At 40.5% G+C, this 21,406-nt stretch overlaps 1 protein-coding gene across 1 annotated transcript in view; it reads right to left on the minus strand.

Moving 5' to 3' along the window:
• Positions 1–1,565: 1,565 nt before the first annotated feature.
• Positions 1,566–21,406, minus strand: part of LOC119787744 (desmoplakin-like) — a 33,453-nt gene continuing 13,612 nt past the window's right edge. The window contains exons 17-24 of the mRNA XM_038291777.1: positions 20,258–20,396; positions 18,987–19,180; positions 18,714–18,876; positions 18,524–18,607; positions 18,345–18,452; positions 18,003–18,101; positions 17,086–17,583; positions 1,566–12,172 (exon numbers count right to left, since the gene is read on the minus strand). Of these exons, the coding sequence (XP_038147705.1) occupies positions 2,210–12,172; positions 17,086–17,583; positions 18,003–18,101; positions 18,345–18,452; positions 18,524–18,607; positions 18,714–18,876; positions 18,987–19,180; positions 20,258–20,396 (11,248 nt within the window). The 3' untranslated portion in view covers positions 1,566–2,209. The remainder of the gene's footprint in view (positions 12,173–17,085; positions 17,584–18,002; positions 18,102–18,344; positions 18,453–18,523; positions 18,608–18,713; positions 18,877–18,986; positions 19,181–20,257; positions 20,397–21,406) is intronic.

Here is a 21,406-nt window from a genome sequence, read left to right on the forward strand (position 1 = left end):
TCAGACAGATTTAGAGTCAGTAGGTCACATGACCTGGAAGCTATTGAAGAAGACTACATTTTGAATTTACAAAAATTCCTAAAAAATATTAAAAAAAATGAAATAAAAACTGTTTGTGCCTCATCTGTCCCATTTAGTATTATCACAAAGTATTATGCACATCTCATAGGCAGTCACAATTTGTAACAGATGGGATGTATATGTGGAGAAGATGTAGGCAGAGGAGGAGTAGAAAAAGGACATTCTCTTTTAGAGAGATCAGCTTTTAAATGGCTTGAAAAAAAATACAATGACCCAACATGACTTGGAGCCTCAAATTCCACAGAGTGACTTCTGGATCATTAACTGGAGCGGAGTTTCATCAAACCTCAAGCTGCAGAATTTTCCATCTGCAGCGGCGCTTTACGCATGCAGGGCCTTCATCATTGACAGCAGTAGTAATGTCTGGCTCTGACCTGACCAGATATAATTTGTCCTCTGTGTTACTTTGCTGCACAGGGAGCCTCAAAGCACATATTTGCACATGCTGAAGGCAAACAGTTGGCTGATGATTTATAGTCTGGATGGGTGTATATAGATTCCATTCTGCTTTGCCTTCAACCCACTAGCGATAGACTATGGGTGAAGCTTACAGGCTCACCCTTTAAAATTGTGGACCTCACTTGTTTCTGTAGATGGAAAAAAAAGGTGATTTGGGAAATTATTCTCCAGCACCAGTAGCGAGCAAAACCATAATAAGGCCACTCAGCATGTGTTTGTGGAATAAAATGTAGTCAGTGCTGCGCTGTACCAAGAATAGACATAGAGGGGAAAATGCATGACTTTAGACCCTAAAGGGCAGTTTAAAAATTAGAATGAGTATTTTGTGCCTACAACGTAGTATTTTGTGTGCAAGTTATACATATTTTTACCCCGTGTCAATTCCCAGGCTCCAATATCTCATTGTTAGAAGGGTTTGACTGACAGTGGTTACCTTGCCAGGACATAGCCCATATGTAATAATAAATTTGAAGAATGTTCAGTCATGTTTGCCTTTGTAGAATAATTGTCTGTCACATGTTTCCTTCTTTTGCTTTACTTTTACTTTATGTCAGTGCTTCACAAACTTTTTTGGGTGGGTTGCCTTTTATTTTAAATAAAGTTTCCACACCACCATCTGACCATCTTTTCAACAAAGAAAAGTTAAACATCAGTAACCCATATTGCTCATAAACTATAAACTACAGTGTCCTTTAAATCTCAAGACTCACTTGAGTCACTTTTAAAGTGTTATTTTCAGTTTAAATGCTCATTTTACAAATGTTAAAATCCCCATATTTTTTTTTTTAACTATGCCTTAAAATTGGTCATGTATTCAGTTAATTTTTTACCAACCCCCTGCAATGACCCTGAGCACCCCCACCCCAGGGGGCATGCTGGCCACTTTGGGAACCTCTGGTTTAGATCATGCAGTAGGTTTGGGTTTTGATTGCTTACTTCTGGTAACCAGCTATGGATGTGCTAATAAAAATGATGAGGAATTGCATATGTCTTTTAATCTAGTTTAAAAATGACAGTATACAAAGTTGGTTTCAAATTTACCAGAGTAAATTTAATAATTTGTGAATTATTAAATGATGAAAACAAGTTGAACAGGATATATTGTGCTAATCGGAAGACAACCATTTAAGGCAACTTGTTCAGTTAAAAAAAGAAAATAACACCAATACTTTCACCCATTTTAGTACATATTCTTGTGAAAACATAGGATTTTGAATTTTCATGAGAGAAAAGGTGGTTATAAAAATATTGAGACTGAAAAGAAAATGGCATACTATCAAACTTTGGAAAATTAATCATTTTAAAATCCAGCATGCAAACACAAATTAAGCAATAAAATGAAGAAATATTCTAAAAAATTTACCAAAATCTTTCTTTACAAACTTTAAGATGTCTGTTGGTAATACTTTTGTTTATTGTTACACAACTATTTTGTATATTTTCTTCATGTTTGTTTTATTTAAAACACTTAGAGAAGAGTAATAGCAGAGCTAAATTGTAGGACTTTTTTCTGAACACAAAGAAAATGCGTGTAAATTCCCAAACAATATTTAAAACTACTGCCAATTTGAAAAAAAAAAAAAAAAAAAAACAATTACAAAAAAACACACACAAAAAAAACAAAACAAGAGAAAGTAGATGCATGTGAAAGACTTTGCCTTTTCTGGATTTATCTGGTGGAGGAAAAGCTGGTGAAGCTAGTTAAGTACTGTGTCGAAGAGCGCCCCAGGTCCAAACTGTTTCTGCGTGATCCCCTCTGTGAGCCACTCCTGGACCCTGTCTTGGATCCTGGGGCTGAAGCAATATTATATGGACTGCTGATACCTCTAGAAGATACAGATGATGCCTGAAGCATTTTAACCCCAGTGCCCTCCTCAACTAGACAGTTATCAAGCACTTCTTTGTACGAAATTTTGAGTTTGCTTTTAGGACAGGTTAGATTTTTTGTATGTTGTTGGATGTCCTGGAGCTTTTGTGCTCCTCTTACATCTAGCCAGCCCATTTTCCTGGCATCCTCGATGCTTCTTCTACAGCCTTTTTCTGGGTCATAAAGCCCACCTGTTGCAACCTGGAACTCCAAAAATCTCTGGCCTGCTTCGTAAGGCAGCCACATTTCCTTCATGGCCTGAGCAGCTGACAACTTCCTATTCATCTTCATATCCTCATAACCAAAAAAGGCTTTCTGGGCAGGCTTGAGTTTAGTGGCCATATCATTAGTTATTATACCCATGCGGGAAGCCTCTTGGATGCTGACCCTCTTTCCATTTGAGGGATTGACAATGCCTCCAGTGCAAGCCTGTGCCTCAAGCAATCTCTGGGCTGTGATAGAATCTAGTAGACCCCGATTAAAAGCCTCGGTGATAGAAACCTTCTCTAACGTCTCTGTGTCAAAAATGGCCCCTACAGGTTCCACACCACCAACTGCTTCTAGAGGAGGTAGCAGAGTGACAGATACACTGGATACCTGCTTTAGAGAGTCTGGCATTTCTTCAAAAACCGTGGTGGATGAGGAGCTTTTTTCTATGGTTGTGATTTTTGTTGTAGTTGTTTTAGTAAAGGTAGGAGATAGTGGTCTCGATACTTGAGTTGAAGTAAAGGAGGAGGAAGACGATGGAAATGATGTTGCTTCTAAAGATGAGCTAAAAGATGCTGATGTTCCAGAAGTTGACATCTGTAATGATGATGTAACTGATGATCTGCCCGGTTGTTCTTGGGTCAAATTTGATGATGAGGAGGATGATAACGACGATGTTACAGATGATGTCTCATGTTTGGTCTTGTTACTAATGATATCTGCAAACTGAGCGATGGTGATAGCATTTGAGCGATATTGTTCCACAACAGATTGATCAATTACTTTTTTTTCAAGCAAATCGTTGATGTCAAACTGTCTTCCAGTTGATTTGTCAGTGATAACAAACCGTATGGAACCATCTGCAGCTGTGATGGCGATCTCTTCCCACTCACACTCCTGCTCTGACAGCTCCAGGTAGGTATCATAGTCGATGTACCCCTTGTTGTACGCTTCACGTACAGTCATCTCTTTATCTGTCTCTGGATCCACAATTATTACTCTCCTCTTTCTTACAGTATTCTTTTGGCTTGACTCGTTCTTCTTCTTCTTCTTGTCTATGATTGGTAACAGGACAAGCCCAGTATTCTTATCTAAGATACAGCGTTTTTTGAGTTCCAGATAGGTTAGGTTTTCTTGTGTGTTGGGGTCAAAAAAACCTTTAGTATCATCACTCTCATCAGTCAGTATCTTGTTCATTTCCTCATTGAAGTACCCTCTCTTGTAGGCAACATCCACATCAATGCGGTGACTGTGTTGGGGATCAATGATGCCTCCACTGGCAATCTGGGCCTCTAATAGACGAATGCCATGACCCCTCTCCACTAGACCATTTTCTATGGCTTGAAAAAGGGATACTATCTGTTCAGTTCCGGGTATTTTGTAACCTGTTACAGCCTTTTCTGCTGAAAGAAGTTTGTCCTTAAATTCCGGCCCAAAAAGTCCTGTTTTAGAGGCTTCTGCAACAGTCAGAAAAAGATTTTTGACAGGATCAATCATAAAACCGGATGCAGCTTGGGCTTCAAGCAGTTCTAGAGTGGTGCCACGACGCAAAATGTCATTTTTCATAGCCTGATAGATTGAAAGCACTTTATCACTGGCTTCATCGTAAACACCTGCTATGCAATTGGAACCTCCCAGATACGACCGCAAGCGGTCCTCGATATCTTGGCCTGTAAGTTTACCTGCATTCAGCTGGTCCACATCTGATTTGTTTAGCAGGTTTGCGTCAACCAGATCAATGACAGACACCTCATTTCTAAGTCCCCTTATAGTTATCTGCTGTTCAGGTTTAGGGAGAAGCAGAAGACCAGTGCTGGGATCAGATTTGCATTTTTTCTTCAGTGATACATATGTAGTTGGTTGTTGGGTATTTGGATCAAGATAACACTCAGGAGACTGATTCAATGTCTGATGCAAGTCGTCATCAATAAGGTTTCGTTTCCTTGCAATGTCTTTGGGAAGAAAGACACCAAGGCTAGGGTCCAAAATTCCACCAACAGATTCTTGAGCCTGAAGGATGCGTAGTGCAGTCTTTTTATCAATTATTCCCTTTCTCATGGCTTGGCCGGCTGACAAAAATGTGGCAGTGCCTGGATCTCGATACCCAATAGCAGCGGCTTCGGCTGCAAACAACATTGGCTCATCTTCTTTGTCTACAAGTCCTTTGGCACATGCTTCTTTTACTGTAAGTTTCTTATTTGATCTAGGGTCAATAATGTGACCCGTGGCTCCCTGGGCCAAAAGAAGCATATTGGCACTTTCAGAAGACATTATTTTCTCTTTCTTTGCCTCTGTGAAGGACATTTTTCCAAGAGGCCCAGCAGCAACACCAGCAATTGAGCCTGTCCCCTTTAAAAAGATCTTAATATCAACAGAAACATCTGAGACAGTTTTCTTCCCTTGTATTAGCTGGCCAAATGTTTTTTTGTCCAGAACTCCACAATCTAGAAGCTGTTGTGCTGTGACTGTCTTTTGTATGCCATCAAATAATAAGTTGGAGGGGTCAAACTTCTCAGATACTGGCAAAATATGCAGGCCAGTATGAGTATTTGTATTGCATTTTGCCTTCAAAGCCCCATAGCTTATGTTTTTTTCACTTTCTGGGTCAAGATAACAAGCAGGATTTTGATTTAAAGCACGAATGACTTTGTCATCTAAAAGGTTGCGCTTGATAGCTGTGTCTTTTGGTAGAAAAACACTAAGAGTGGGGTCTAGAATTCCTCCAACTGAATCCTGTGCCTGTAAGAGGCGTAACCCAGTTGTTTCATCAATGACTCCTTTTTTCATGGCTTCAAACACTGGAATTAACCTTCCTGAATATTGATCTTTATAACCAACAGCAGCATATTCAGCTGCTAAGAGTCTAGCTTGGTCTTTGAAATCCACCACTCCTTTAATACATGCCACCTCTACAGTCAATTTCTGTTCAGTTTTAGGGTCAACAATATGGCCTGTAGCAGCCTGGGCTTCCAAAAGTAAATCAGCACTGTCTTCTGATATGATCCTCTGTTTCTTAGCTTCAGTCAAGGAAATATTACCTCTGAGGCTAGAAAAAACACCAGCAATAGCCCCAGTCCCCTTTAGATTCACCTTCTTATCTTGAGATACCTCTGTAACAGTTTTTTCTCCTTTGATCAATTTTTTGAACGTTGATTGGTCGAGGACACCACATTCCAACAATTGCTGAGCAGAGACTGGCTTGCGGACGCCATCAAATATCAGTTTGGATGGATCCTTTCTCTCACCAAGTGGCAGAAGCATCAGACCAGTGTGAGGGTCTGTTTGACATTTTTTCTTTAAAGCACCATAGCTGGCATCACGCTCTGTGTCTGGATCGAGGTAACAATCAGGATTCTGGTTGAGGGCACGGCAGAGATGTTCATCCAATAGGTTTCGCTTCATGGCTGTGTCTTTAGGCAGGAAAACACTGAGGTTTGGATCAAGAATACCCCCTGCAGATTCCTGAGCCTGAAGGAAACGTACTGCAGTCTTTTTGTCAATTAATCCTTTCTTTAGAGCATCAAACACTGACAAAGGTTGTCTGGTGCGAGGATCCTTATATCCAACAGCAGCAGCTTCTGCTGCTAAGAGTTTATCCCGATCTTGTCTGTCCACCAATCCCCTTGCACAGGCCTCTTCTACTGTCAGTTTCTGATTGGAAATTGGATCGATGATGTGACCTGTGGCTGCTTGTGCTTCCAGGAGCAAATCTGCACTCTCTGAGGGAATAAGCATCTGCTTTTTGGCCTCTGATATGGTCATTTTTCCTACGGATCCCACTGTCACACCAGCAATGGATCCTGTTCCTTTTAGAAATACTTTTTTATCTGCAGAAACTTCTGGGACAGTTTTCTCCCCTTTGAGTAACTTGTTAAATGTTGGTTTGTCGAGAACACCCCATTCCAGCAATTGCTGAGCAGAGACTGGCTTGCAGACACCATCAAATATCAGTTTGGATGGATCCTTCCTCTCAGCGACTGGCAGAAGCATCAGACCAGTGTGAGGGTCTGTTTGACATTTTTTCTTTAAAGCACCATAGCTGGCATCACGCTCTGTGTCTGGATCGAGGTAACAATCAGGATTCTGGTTGAGGGCCCGGCAGAGATCTTCATCCAATAGGTTTCGCTTCATGGCTGTGTCTTTAGGCAGGAAAACACTGACGTTTGGATCAAGAATACCCCCTGCAGATTCCTGAGCCTGAAGGAAACGTACTGCAGTCTTTTTGTCAATTAATCCTTTCTTTAGAGCATCAAACACTGACAAAGGTTGTCTGGTGCGAGGATCCTTATATCCAACAGCAGCAGCTTCTGCTGCTAAGAGTTTATCTCGATCTTGTCTGTCCACCAATCCCCTTGCACAGGCCTCTTCTACTGTCAGTTTCTGATTGGAAATTGGATCGATGATGTGACCTGTGGCTGCTTGTGCTTCCAGGAGCAAATCTGCACTCTCTGAGGGAATAAACATCTGCTTTTTGGCCTCTGATATGGTCATTTTTCCTACGGATCCCACTGTCACACCAGCAATGGATCCTGTTCCTTTTAGAAATACTTTTTTATCTGCAGAAACTTCTGGGACAGTTTTCTCCCCTTTGAGTAACTTGTCAAATGTTGGTTTGTCGAGGACACCACATTCCAACAATTGCTGAGCAGAAACTGGCTTGCGGACACCATCAAATATCAGTTTGGTTGGATCCTTCCTCTCAGCAAGTGGCAGAAACATCAGACCTGTGTGAGGGTCTGTTTTGCATTTTTTCTTTAAAGCACCATAGCTGGCATCACGCTCTGTGTCTGGATCGAGGTAACAATCAGGATTCTGGTTGAGGGCACGGCAGAGATCTTCATCCAATAAGTTTTGCTTCATGGCTGTGTCTTTAGGCAGGAAAACACTCAGGTATGGATCAAGAACACCCCCTGCAGATTCCTGAGCCTGCAGCAAACGTACTGCAGTCTTTTTGTCAATTAATCCTTTCTTTAGAGCATCAAACACTGACAAAGGTTGTCTGGTGCGAGGATCCTTATATCCAACAGCAGCAGCTTCTGCTGCTAAGAGTTTATCTCGGTCTTGTCTGTCCACCAATCCCCTTGCACAGGCCTCTTCTACTGTCAGTTTCTGATTGGAAATTGGATCAATGATGTGACCTGTGGCTGCCTGTGCTTCCAGGAGCAAATCTGCACTCTCTGAGGGCATAAGCATCTGTTTCTTGGCCTCTGATATGGTCATTTTTCCTAAGGATCCCACTGTGACACCAGCAATGGATCCTGTTCCTTTTAGAAATCCTTTTTTATCTGCAGAAACTTCTGGGACAGTTTTCTCCCCTTTGAGTAACTTGTTAAATGTGGGTTTGTCGAGGACACCACATTCCAACAATTGTTGAGCCGAGACTGGCTTGCGGACGCCGTCAAATATTAGTTTGGATGGATCCTTCCTCTCAGTGACTGGCAGAAGCATCAGACCAGTGTGAGGCTCTGTTTTGCATTTTTTCTTTAAAGCACCATAGCTTGCATCACGCTCTGTGTCTGGATCAAGGTAACAATCAGGATTCTGGTTTAGGGCACGGCTGAGATCTTCATCCAATAGGTTTCGCTTCATGGCTGTTTCTTTAGGCAGGAAAACACTGAGGTTTGGATCAAGAACACCCCCTGCACATTCTTGGGCCTGAAGGAAACGTAGGCCAGTCTTTTTGTCAATTAATCCCTTTTTTAAAGCCTCAAATACGGATAACGGTATGCCTGTATGAGGATCCTTATATCCAACAGCAGCAGCTTCTGCTGCTAAGAGTTTATCTCGGTCTTGTCTGTCCACCAATCCCCTTGCACAGGCCTCTTCTACTGTCAGTTTCTGATTGGAAATTGGATCAATGATGTGACCTGTGGCTGCCTGTGCTTCCAGGAGCAAATCTGCAATCTCGGAGGGCATATGCATCTGTTTCTTGGCCTCTGATATGGTCATTTTTCCTAAGGATCCCACTGTGACACCAGCAATGGATCCTGTTCCTTTTAGAAATACTTTTTTATCTGCAGAAACTTCTGGGACAGTTTTTTCCCCTTTGAGTAACTTGTTAAATGTTGGTTTGTCAAGGACACCACATTCCAACAATTGTTTAGCAGAGACTGGCTTGCGGACACCATCAAATATCAGTTTGGATGGATCCTTCCTCTCAGCAAGTGGCAGAAGCATCAGACCAGTGTGAGGCTCTGTTTTGCATTTTTTCTTTAAAGCACCATAGCTTACATCCCGCTCTGTGTCTGGATCAAGGTAACAATCAGGATTCTGGTTGAGGGCACGGCTGAGATCTTCATCCAATAGGTTTCGCTTCATGGCTGTGTCTTTAGGCAGGAAAACACTGAGGTTTGGATCAAGAACACCCCCTGCACATTCTTGGGCCTGAAGGAAACGTAGGCCGGTCTTTTTGTCAATTAATGCCCTTTTTAAAGCCTCAAATACGGATAAAGGTTTGCCTGTATGAGGATCCTTATATCCAACAGCAGCAGCTTCTGCTGCTAAGAGTTTATCTCGGTCTTGTCTGTCCACCAATCCCCTTGCACAGGCCTCTTCTACTGTCAGTTTCTGATTGGAAATTGGATCAATGATGTGACCTGTGGCTGCCTGTGCTTCCAGGAGCAAATCTGCAATCTCGGAGGGCATATGCATCTGTTTCTTGGCCTCGGATATGGTCATTTTTCCTAATGATCCCACTGTGACACCAGCAATGGATCCTGTTCCTTTTAGAAATACTTTTTTATCTGCAGAAACTTCTGGGACAGTTTTCTCCCCTTTGAGTAACTTGTTAAATGTTGGTTTGTCGAGGACACTACATTCCAACAATTGTTTAGCAGAGACTGGCTTGCGGACACCATCAAATATCAGTTTGGATGGATCCTTCCTCTCAGAAAGTGGCAGAAGCATCAGACCAGTGTGAGGCTCTGTTTTGCATTTTTTCTTTAAAGCACCATAGCTTACATCCCGCTCTGTGTCTGGATCAAGGTAACAATCAGGATTCTGGTTGAGGGCACGGCTGAGATCTTCATCCAATAGGTTTCGCTTCATGGCTGTGTCTTTAGGCAGGAAAACACTGAGGTTTGGATCAAGAACACCCCCTGCACATTCTTGGGCCTGAAGGAAACGTAGGCCGGTCTTCTTGTCAATTAATCCTTTTTTTAATGCCTCAAATACGGATAAAGGTTTGCCTGTATGAGGATCTTTATATCCAACAGCAGCAGCTTCTGCTGCTAAGAGTTTATCTTGATCTTGTCTGTCCACCAATCCTCTTGCACAGGCCTCTTCTACTGTCAGTTTCTGATTGGAAATTGGATCTATGATGTGACCTGTGGCTGCCTGTGCTTCCAGGAGCAAATCTGCACTCTCTGAGGGAATAAGCATCTGTTTCTTGGCCTCTGAAAAAGTAAAATTTCCCAAGGATCCTGTTGTAATACCAGCGATTGATCCTGTTCCTTTTAGAAAGATCTTTTTATCTACCGAAACCTCAGCTACAGTTTTGTCCCCCTTCACTAGTTTGCTTAAAGTTGGTTTGTCAATGACCCCACAATCAAATAAGTCCTTTGCTGAAACAGGCTTTCTCACACCATCAAAGATCAGTTTAGAAGGGTCCAACTTTTCAGTGACAGGTAAAAGTAACAGACCTGTATGGGCCTCTATTTTACAACTTTTCTTCAGTGCTTGATAGCTGATGGGTTCCTCTGTTTCTGGGTCAATATAATCTTCAGGTATCTGGTCTAGAGTCTGACACATATTTTTATCTATAAGTCTGCGCTTAATAGCTGTGTCTCTCGGTAGGAATACACTAAGACCAGGGTCTAGGATTCCTCCAACTGACTCTTGAGCCTGCAGCAGTCGTAAACCATTTATATCTTCTACAAGTCCCTTCTTCATAGCCTCAAACACTGAGATTGGCTTCGATACACTAGGATCTCTATAGCCAGTTGCTGCAGCTTCTGAAGCAAGTAATCTATCTAGGTCATTTATGTCCACTATCCCTTTTGCACAAGCCTCTTCTACAGTCAACTTTTTGTTGGCCTTTGGGTCAATTATGTGACCTGTGGCAGCCTGAGCTTCTAGAAGCAAATCTGCACATTCATCTGTCAGTAGCATTTGCTTTTTTGCCTCGGTTAAAGACATTTTACGCCGACCGTTTACTATAACACCAGCTATGGGTCCAGTTCCCTTTAAGTTAACGATTATGTCTTCAGACACCTCAGGTACAGTTCTCTTTCGATATTCTAGATCTTTAAATGTTGGCTTGTCAAGAACACGACAATCAAGCAGATGCTTTGCAGTGACCGGTTTTCGAACACCATCAAATACAAGGTTAGAGGGATCCACTTTTTCAGGAACAGGGAGAAGAAGAAGACCTGTATGTGGCTCTATTTTACATTTCCGTTTCATTGCCATATAGGTCACACCTTTCTCAGTTTCTGGGTCTAGATAGAGATCCGGCCTCTGATTTAGAGCAGAACATGTGTTATCATCAACAAGATCACGCTCTGTGGCAGTGTCTCTAGGTAGAAATACACTTAGTACAGGATCCAATATTCCACCAACAGACTCCTGGGCTTGTAGCAGACGCAGAGCTGTGGTTTTGTCAATGATACCCTTTTTCATTGCCTGAAACACTGACAGTGGTTTGTTTGTGCCAGGTCCACTGTATCCTACTGCAGCAGCTTCTGCTGCAAGTAACCTTTCTCTGTCTTCTTCATCAACAACTCCTTGATTATAGGCTTCTTCCACTGTTAGCTTTTGATTGGTTCTTGGGTCAATGATGTGCCCTGTGGCAGCTTGTGCATCAAGAAGCAATTCAATGCTATCTGGTGGAAGGATGTTTTCTTTCTTGGCTTCAGTAAATGTCAGTTTACAAAGAGGCTTATTGCTAGACCCTGGACTTTTTGGACTTTCGATTATTACCCCAGCTATTGGCCCAGTGCCTTTTAATGGAACTTTTTTCTCAGCAGAAACTTCTGGAACAGTCTTATGTCCTGTCAAAAGCTGGTTATATGTTGGTTTGTCTAAAACTCTGCAGTCAAGCAATTGCTTTGCAGTGACTGGCTTGCGGACTCCATCAAATACCACAGAGGAAGCATTAAGGGTTGGAGGTTCTCTAGTGCGTTTTAGCTCAGTTTCCATGGTCTGTCTCACAGCCGTCGTGTCTTGCAGTTGTTTTTGGAGGAGCGATAGTTTACTCTTATATGTAACCTCAAGTTCTCTGAGTTCTTTCATCAACCTCTCTATTTCACTCTTTAGTGATTTCTTTTCCCTCTCAAGAACATCCTTATCTGTATCAAACTGTCTAATCAAACTTTGTTTGCCATCACATTGATCTTTCCAATAATTTAAATCTCTCTTCACCCTCTCATTCTCCTCTTGTAAGCGTTGCTTGGTGCGGAACTCGGCCTCTAAAGAAAGTTTTATGCGGTTCAGCTCTTCCTCTTGTCTTTGCATTTGCTCTCTGTCCAATTCCAACCTCTGCAATTTCTGCAACAGAATATCTCTCTCACTTACGATCTCGTTGTACTGGGACTGGAGGGACTGTATTGTTACTTTTTTCTGCAGACAAAAAGAAAAGAACAAATAAGCATTAGTTAATTCGGAAATGTTAAAGCCTTTTTAAAACATTCATTCTGTCCATTTTGTTTATAAAATCAGTCTAGCAGATGTGTCATCAACACGGCTCATCAAGAACAGCACACATAGTTGTCCAAACCAGCAGCTTAATTTAATCAGAAAAAACAAACTAGATATATGCTTTCCTTATAAGAAACCAGGCTTTCCTAGGGTTAGGGTTTTTGATTTTTTTTTACTTTATCTACTTTTACAAAGTATTATTCCTGTACCTGACCCTTTTCAGAGGATTTTTTACTTACTAAGCTAAATCTCTAAATAAAAGGCTCATAAAGGATTCCAAACTTAAAGATAAAATTTATGAAATGCAGTGGATTGTTATCGATCAACACACAACACTAATGATAGAACATAAGGCATGCACAGACAGCTAAATTGAGGTAAACAAAATAACATGACCCCCAAGAGGTGCATGTGGGTTACAAAAAGAGTCGAGTCTACGGTATGACTTAATGATTTAAGAGAAGACACCACTCGAGTATACACAAAATACAAACCCTGCATTCTCAATTTTTTACATTCTAGGTATAGGTTTCAAAAGATTCTAGTTTATCATCTTCCAAAATGCTGCAACTATGTAGATGTTGATAGACTTAGTCTAGGACCTCTACACTGTACCTCTTTCATAGTCCACGGCATCCTTGCCATTATTGCCCATGCTTACACTCTGAATGGAAGAGATTAAAACACAACTCGACTATAGAACATATGTAAAACTCCATGCACGCAGGCCAAATCAACATGCCAAGTTTTGGCAAGATTTGGATATGAAAATACAGTAAAATTTATGAAATCTGTCATGAGCCATCTGACTCCCCCAGTCAACTCAAGTATCCATTATATTTTAAATTGTTCGGAAATAATCTAAAATAAACACTTGTCAGCCAGTTGTAAACTACAATAAGGTGATCAGATTTTGACTCTCGGTGCTAATGACAGTTCTGTTTGGAGAGGCAGATTAGTCTAACCCTTTCGAAGAGTTAATGATACTGGAATGGCTGAGTGTAAAAATTTGTTTTTTCACCCCTCAACTAACCTCCTGCAACTATACAGCTCCAAAACTGAAGCAATTTCAACTGCCACCCCACATCAGCTACCCTCATCAAAAACAACACAACTTTCTCTAGCTATAACATCCCACTGTCTTCCGTATAGACATACACTGATCCGGTACCTGAATCTGATATAAGCTCCAATACTGACTAATTAGCCGGATCGAACATCGTGATTTGATACTGGAGACCCATTTCAGTGCGCTTAACATAGAACTGTTATTTCTTGCGTTTTGCAGTTATTTCTTAATAATAATAATTTTAAGAACATTTATATCTGTGTTAATTTGTTACTTTTTTTAACAATGTTAATGTAAAGGGACTCGCACATATGGAAATTCTATTTCTTTTTGAGACATAGCACTATTACTACAGCGGTTTTATCATTTAAAATAAAGTCTAAAGCAGAAAATAATGCAGTTAAATAAAAAAGGCAAACCTATGTGTGTTTTAAAAAATCCTTAGCAGTTTTTCTTAGACAGCAATATAAAAAATATAGCATAATCTGTAAAATAAAGACTAAACTAAACTGAACTAGTTAATGCTTTTCCATTGAAATACTATTCTGTAAATTTGCAAAACAGCACAAAACCAGATGTGTGCCAAACAATATGTCTGATTAGTGCTGTTTTACAGATTTGCAAAAAATATTGGATTACATGACGAGATCAACAATAATGAAGCAGAGGCAAAGAGGAGAACTGGCTAAAATGATGATCTGAAAGCACTGATCACTCAGAAAACAGAAATAAAGACCATAAGCAGGCATATTTGTACAATGTGGAGAATGGTGAATGAATATTGACATAGAGAGATACGTTTAGGTTGCATGCAAGTAAATTACATGCAATATATTTAAACACACACAGAGGTATGTGCTCAAATGGCGTCTAGCAGCGAATTTAAGGGGTTGTGCATGCAAGCAAAGGCTAAAGCTATTATATAATTCAGTGGAGAATTTAGAAAGATAAGGCTAATGGAGGAGGACTAAGGAGGCGAGCTTCCATGTACCTCTGTGACCTGCTCTTGCATTTTCTCAGCCTCCAGCTTCAGTTTCTTACTCTCAGAGGACAGTTCTGACACCAGGCTGCGGTGCTCCACATTGTTGCGCTCACTGGCTTGCAATTGTAGCTCCAGGGCAGTAATTTGTGAGGACAGCTCATCGTCTATAACTTTTTGGGATTTCAAAAGTTCTTCTTTAGCCTGTCGCACTGCCCTTAGCTCCTCCTCCATCCTCAGTCGTTCCTTGGTCTGTGTTTCTATCACCTCCTTAAGTCTCTGTGCTTCAGCAGTAATCTCATTGAGTGCCTTACTCTTCTCTTCAATAGTTTTGTAGAGACCCTCATTTCTGAGGTTTCCCTCCTTGACTTGATTCTGTTCCAGCAGAAGTTGTTGCTTTATGGTTTTCAGCTCAGCACTTAGCTGAGTACTCTGGTCTGACCAGCTTTGGCTTTGTCTCAAGACTTTCTCAAGCTCGTCTTTTAGCCGAATGCGCTCTTCTTCACCTCTCTTTTCTGAAGTGCTGGCCTGTTCTTGGCTCTGTCTCAAGGTAGCAATGGTGCTCGTATAATCTCTCAAAGTGACAGTGCTCTTTTCTAGCTCTGCTTCAGCTTTCATCCTCATGCCCACCTCTTCTTGATGTGCTCTCCTCAGATTTTCAACCTGACCTTCGAGGCTATCTCTAACACCCTGAAGGTCTTTGATGCGTCCTTGCAACCTGTTCAAGTTTTGCTCAACTCTGCTTCGCTCCTTGCTCTCACTTTCCAGCTGTAAACGTGCCTGAAGAAGCTCCTCTTCACAATCCCTTAGCTGTGTTGCAACCATGGATGAACTGCTCAGGTTGACCTCTAGGTTAGCTAAAGATTGCTCAAGCACAACTTGCCTCTCTTCTGCTATATTTTTGGATTTCAAAAGTTCTTCTTTAGCCTGTTGCACTGCCCTTAGCTCCTCCTCCATCCTCAGTCGTTTCTTGGTCTGTGTTCCTATCACCTCCTTAAGTCTCTGTGCTTCAGCAGTAATCTCATTGAGTGCCTTACTCTTCTCTTCAATAGTTTTGTAGAGACCCTCATTTCTGAGGTTTCCCTCCTTGACTTGATTCTGTTCCAGCAGAAGTTGTTGCTTTATGGTTTTCAGCTCAGCACTTAGCTGAGTACTCTGGTCTGACCAGCTTTGGCTTTGTCTCAAGACTTTCTCAAGCTCGTCTTTTAGCCGAATGCGCTCTTCTTCACCTCTCTTTTCTGAAGTGCTGGCCTGTTCTTGGCTCTGTCTCAAGGTAGCAATGGTGCTCGTATAATCTCTCAAAGTGACAGTGCTCTTTTCTAGCTCTGCTTCAGCTTTCATCCTCATGCCCACCTCTTCTTGATGTGCTCTCCTCAGATTTTCAACCTGACCTTCGAGGCTATCTCTAACACCCTGAAGGTCTTTGATGCGTCCTTGCAACCTGTTCAAGTTTTGCTCAACTCTGCTTCGCTCCTTGCTCTCACTTTCCAGCTGTAAACGTGCCTGAAGAAGCTCCTCTTCACAATCCCTTAGCTGTGTTGCAACCATGGATGAACTGCTCAGGTTGACCTCTAGGTTAGCTAAAGATTGCTCAAGCACAACTTGCCTCTCTTCTGCTATATTTTTGGATTTCAAAAGTTCTTCTTTAGCCTGTTGCACTGCCCTTAGCTCCTCCTCCATCCTCAGTCGTTTCTTGGTCTGTGTTCCTATCACCTCCTTAAGTCTCTGTGCTTCAGCAGTAATCTCATTGAGTGCCTTACTCTTCTCTTCAATAGTTTTGCAGAGACCCTCATTTCTGAGGTTTCCCTCCTTGACTTGATTCTGTTCCAGCAGAAGTTGTTGCTTTATGGTTTTCAGCTCAGCACTTAGCTGAGTATTCTGGTCAGACCAGCTTTGGCTTTGTCTCAAGATTTTCTCAAGCTCGTCTTTTAGCCGAATGCGCTCTTCTTCACCTCTCTTTTCTGAAGTGCTGGCCTGTTCTTGGCTCTGTCTCAAGGTAGCAATGGTGCTCGTATAATCTCTCAAAGTGACAGTGCTCTTTTCTAGCTCTGCTTCAGCTTTCATCCTCATGCCCACCTCTTCTTGATGTGCTCTCCTCAGATTTTCAACCTGACCTTCGAGGCTATCTCTAACTCCCTGCAGGTCTTTGATGCGTCCTTGCAACCTGTTCATGTTTTGCTCAACTCTGCTTCGCTCCTTGCTCTCTCTTTCCAGCTGTAAACGTGCCTGAAGAAGCTCCTCTTCACAATCCCTTAGCTGTGTTGCAGTCATTGATGAGCTGCTTAGGTTGACCTGTAGGTTAGCTAAAGATTGCTCGAGCACAACTTGCCCCTCTTCTGCTATTTTCCTTCTGCGTGTCTCTTCCTCTAAACTATGAGTAGCATAAACCAGTTGGTCATCCTTTTCCTGTAGGGTCTTCAATACTTCATCCAACTCCTCTCTGTACTGGTTCCTTTCCTCCTCTCTCTGTCTCATTAGTTGCTCCATTTGACTTTCCATTTCTCTTCTCTTGTGCGCATCCTCTATGAGCATAGCCCGCTGAGAGCAAGCTTCCTCCTCTACCCTCTTCTTCTGCTCCTCGGTTAGACTGTTTATAGTCCTAAGCCTCCTTAGTTCGTCTTCCAGACTCCTCCTCTCTGCCTCCATCCTGTCATACTGTATCTGGAGCTCAGCTGTATCCTCGTCCCTCTGAGCTGAAAGCCTCTGGATGTCTGTGCGACTGATATGGATCTGAGATTCGTAGCTGAGCTTTAAATTATTGATCTCCGTACTGTAATGGCTCCTTACCTTTGATATCTCTTTTTGAAGTTCCATCAACTTTGTTGATTCTTCAGTCAGCTGCCGCCGCAGCTGCTCATTCTCATGCTCCATATTTTTCAAGCTCTTGTCCACTTCTATCTTGGACCAGTTGACCGACTCCAGCTCTTTCTGCCTCTTTCCTAGCACTGACTGATACTCCTCTTGCTGCTGAGTGTAGCGCTCTTCTGCCAGCTTTGTCTTCCTTTTCTCTTCAGCAAGTAGATACTTGAGACGATCCACCTCACTGTTGAGATCAGCAAGCTGGCTCTGAGTGGAGTCTAGGCTGTCCTTAGTAGCGCTGCACTGCAGCGCAGTTGTTTGCTTCACCTCTTCAAGTGATAACAACTGCTCCTGCGACAGCGAAAGCTGCAACTTGAATTGAGCTACAGCCTCTTCCAGCGATTTGTTTTCTGCATTTCGCTCTTGCATATCCTCTCTCAGACGGCGAAGGTCATCTTCGAGCAGATTGATCTGTGTGTTGCGTATCTGCACATAGGATAGAGCATGAATTACACATAAAACATTTTAAATAGGCACCTTCTTGGATTTTTAAAATAAGGCATGCAGTTATTAATTGTGTAAGTAATCGGTCCCTAACCCTACTTTTTTCATATTCAAACTCAAGAATTTATGTTTCCTAAGGAGTTTTAGACATTGCATATTTGCAATCAAGTAACGGTCTTCAACATAGATTTAACACAGACGCACAAATAAATCATATATATATATATATATATATATATATATATATATATATATATATATATATATATATATATATATATATATATATATATATATATATATATATATATATAATTTTGTTTATTTTTTGTACAGTTTTAATCAAGTTAATCAGATATTTTCCCCAGCTCTAATATAACTGTAGAAAATTACTTCAGTACCTTAAGCTCCTCCATGTTTTTGAGCAACTGTCCAAGGAATTTGTAGTAGTCGCCAGAAATAATAAGTAGCTCCATGTAACGAGTTTGAAGGTGTATAGCCTGGAAACAAAGAAATAAATTAGAAGTGACATTGTTGGAAGAAATTAGTTGCACTTCATCATACCCCTTTTTAGACATAAGCACTATATTATACATATAAAGGCAATTATATATATAAATAATTATACAGACTGTCTGCATGTGTTAAATTTATAATCATACTAGGACTGTCAGAAAATAACATTATTCACTTTTTTTACATCTCTTTGTTCACAATGAAGTTGAATCTTATTAAATAACTACCTCTTGGTTAAGATCCATGGACGGTGATTTAAGCATTGTCCTCTTGATGGGGATGTTGAGCAGTGTTTCTAACCCAGAGGTGTAAGAATTTAGGTCTGTTTCATAGTCCTGCAAGAAACATGGACATAAGACCAGAAAACAGACTTAAATCATAAATATACCTGACGCGCTTTGCTTACCTTGATAGTATTCACACATGTCACATTATCTCTCAGCACACTGTCCACCGTCTCCCGCTTTGCCTTGATTTCTGTGTTCAGAGCCTTAAGAAACCAATAAAGCATAGACAAAACGGATGTAAATTATCTCAAGATAGCACTTATTGCAAGACCATTTAAACAAAATGAAATGCAGGGATGAACAGAGAACCTTTTGGTTGTTAATGTGATCTTGTAGTGCTTCGATGCTCTCTATCTTGGTGGCTTGCAGGGTGTCCTGTTTTCTACGTGTTGCATCAATCCATTCGGTGATAGAGGTGTTGGTTTCCTTGTAGTGCTCCAACTGAGGCAGATACATCTGCAAATCTTGCAGCCTGAGCAAGATTAATAAAACATAATCTATTAACAGGTATGCCAAATCTGTAAAACAAAATCCTTTATCGATGCTTGATTATCTGCGTCAACTGAAGGGACCATGTTCTACCTGGTGTCAATCTGTGCCTGGATCCGTCTCCAGCGGTCAGACAGCAAGCCCACCTTCTCAGTGAAATTTGAAAGCATTAGGTCACATCTATGGAAGGAGCCGCTCATTTGACTGTTCCAGTGGCTTGCTTTGGACAGCTCTGACTCCATGGAGGCCAGAAGATCTCTCCTTTGCCCCAGCTCTGCTTTCATTTTCTACATGTTAACATACCAAGATGAGGGACGTTAGAATTACAAAGTGCTGGACCTTTTGTCAGCAACATGCAGTAGTAGTTATAATTAAAGAATTAGAGGACCCAGTCAAATAACACAGCAAGTACTTTTACAGAAATAAAGGGGTTACTTTCCTGGAAATAAGAGGTTTGTTTTCAGAATCATTACGGTACTTTCTTGAACTTCATCAGGCAGGTTCAGTAATTCACGGGGAGTTTTCACTCCAGTTACTGAGTAAAATACTTGCAGGTACGTTACCTGCACTTATAGTATATATATATGCACTTTTCAGGTCTTTAGTGTGTCACTTGAGGAAGTATTTCTACAAGGTAGTTTTACAATAGAAATCACTAAACAAGGAGGTTATGTTAGTGGGAGAGTTTGTTTGTTTGTCTGCCTGTGAACAGGATAACTTGAAAAATCATAGACGGATTTTAATGAAAGACTATTGATAGGTGCGTCTCATGCCAGGGAACAATTCATCTAAATTTGGTGTAATGATCCAGATCATGTGCAGGTTTTAGCTTTAGGTTTAAGGCATTTTTTGTGCACTCTCCGAGTGCTTTTCTAGTTTTTCCACATATTTATTCCGTATTACTAGATACATTCTGTTAGTTTCTTTCATGAGTTTCTCCCTCTGCCTGTTAATCTCCTTTATAGTCTCCATCTGGTCTGTGCTCTATTTAAGCCATCAGTGTGTTTTCATTTTTTACTGGGTTCCTTTGTTTGCCGTCTGTGCTAATGCTTGGTTTTCATTTCTACTTTGTGTGATGCAGTTTATTCATACGGAGCCCTAAAGGTTAGAATTTTACACCTGAGCCCATGTCTGCAGATCGGTCCAGTCTTTTCAGATTGTCATGTCATGAAGCTTAAGGAAAGTGTCTAATAAGTTGTAGAAGAGTTACAGAAAACACCTAGTAACATCTGGTACAGTTTCAGAAACATTTCTGAAACAATTTCAGGAGTGTAACCCTAAGTTCTGTGAAAGTACAAGCTGTATTGTGCAGCATAGAACCAATAATTTTATCATAGGATTATATATAGAAATGCTTACAGTACCTTCAGGAAGTCCATGTATTCAATTACTTCAGCTGGAGAAAGAGAAGTGGTCTCTTTTTCTGTCAGTCTGGCTTCATGAACTTTAACTATGTCCTCAACTCGCTCTATGCTCTCCAGCATGTCCCTTATAGCCCGCAGCCTGCGGAGTAAAAAAAGAGAAATATCACCATTAATAAAATTTTAAAAAATAAATGCAATGCACGTTATCTATATAGAAGAATGTATTTTATGTAATATATTTTATGATTAATATTTGTGTTTAACCTTTTTATAAAATCCATCCAACCTAAGTTATGTTCCTTTAAGTTAATTATGTATTTTAAAATCTCAAACTCAAGTGCATTTAGTTATAGTAACATTATATCATATACGTAGCTGCAGCAGTCAGGCTCTACACCAAGTATTATACTGAATATTAACAAAACATAATAAATCTAACTTATATAAATGACTTCTGTGACTTAGTTTTATCCTATTATAGTTGTGAGTAGCCCTCCATCAATATTATTTGTTCACTTGAAATTTATATGCAACATTATGCGTTTATTTAGTTTTTATGAGTTAAAGCAGATATCCAATAACTGATTAATTTTTAATTCTGAAACATTGACCTTTCAGTCTGTAATATTTGTCAGTGATATTAAAAAAAAATCTGGATTCAATGTTAAACTGACCTTGAATGTAGAAAACTCTAGCATTTTTTTATAGAAAATGTTTTCAGTTTAAAAATATCATCTACTTGGTTAGAGCTTAGCTATGTTTTTTCTCAGATGCTAAAATTATAATGAAATGTTGGGTATGTTAACAAAATGCTATCACTTCAAATAATTTGCTCAGGGAGTATATTAATACGTCAAATTACTGTTTAAGGAGTCCTGATCAATTTAGTACAGATTCTGTTTGCAACAAATCTTTTAACAGTTAAAGAAATATTACTTTAGAAGTACTTTGTTGGCTCACAAATTATAAACAATTTATCATTCAAAGTCTTAAAAATCTGCTTCCTCAATTTTTTTTTTCTTACTATATGTTTCTTCTTAATCATCTGAATAATGTCATGAATGTGGGAAGAGTGTTTTCGAGGCCATGTTTTAGAAAGCAGAAGAAGTAAGAACTCAAAATAAGTTCAGGGGTAAATATCTGGATCTT

This window comes from Cyprinodon tularosa, unplaced genomic scaffold (genome assembly GCF_016077235.1).
Source record: "Cyprinodon tularosa strain WSP-4 unplaced genomic scaffold, ASM1607723v1 ctg30, whole genome shotgun sequence".
Taxonomy (NCBI): domain Eukaryota; kingdom Metazoa; phylum Chordata; class Actinopteri; order Cyprinodontiformes; family Cyprinodontidae; genus Cyprinodon; species Cyprinodon tularosa.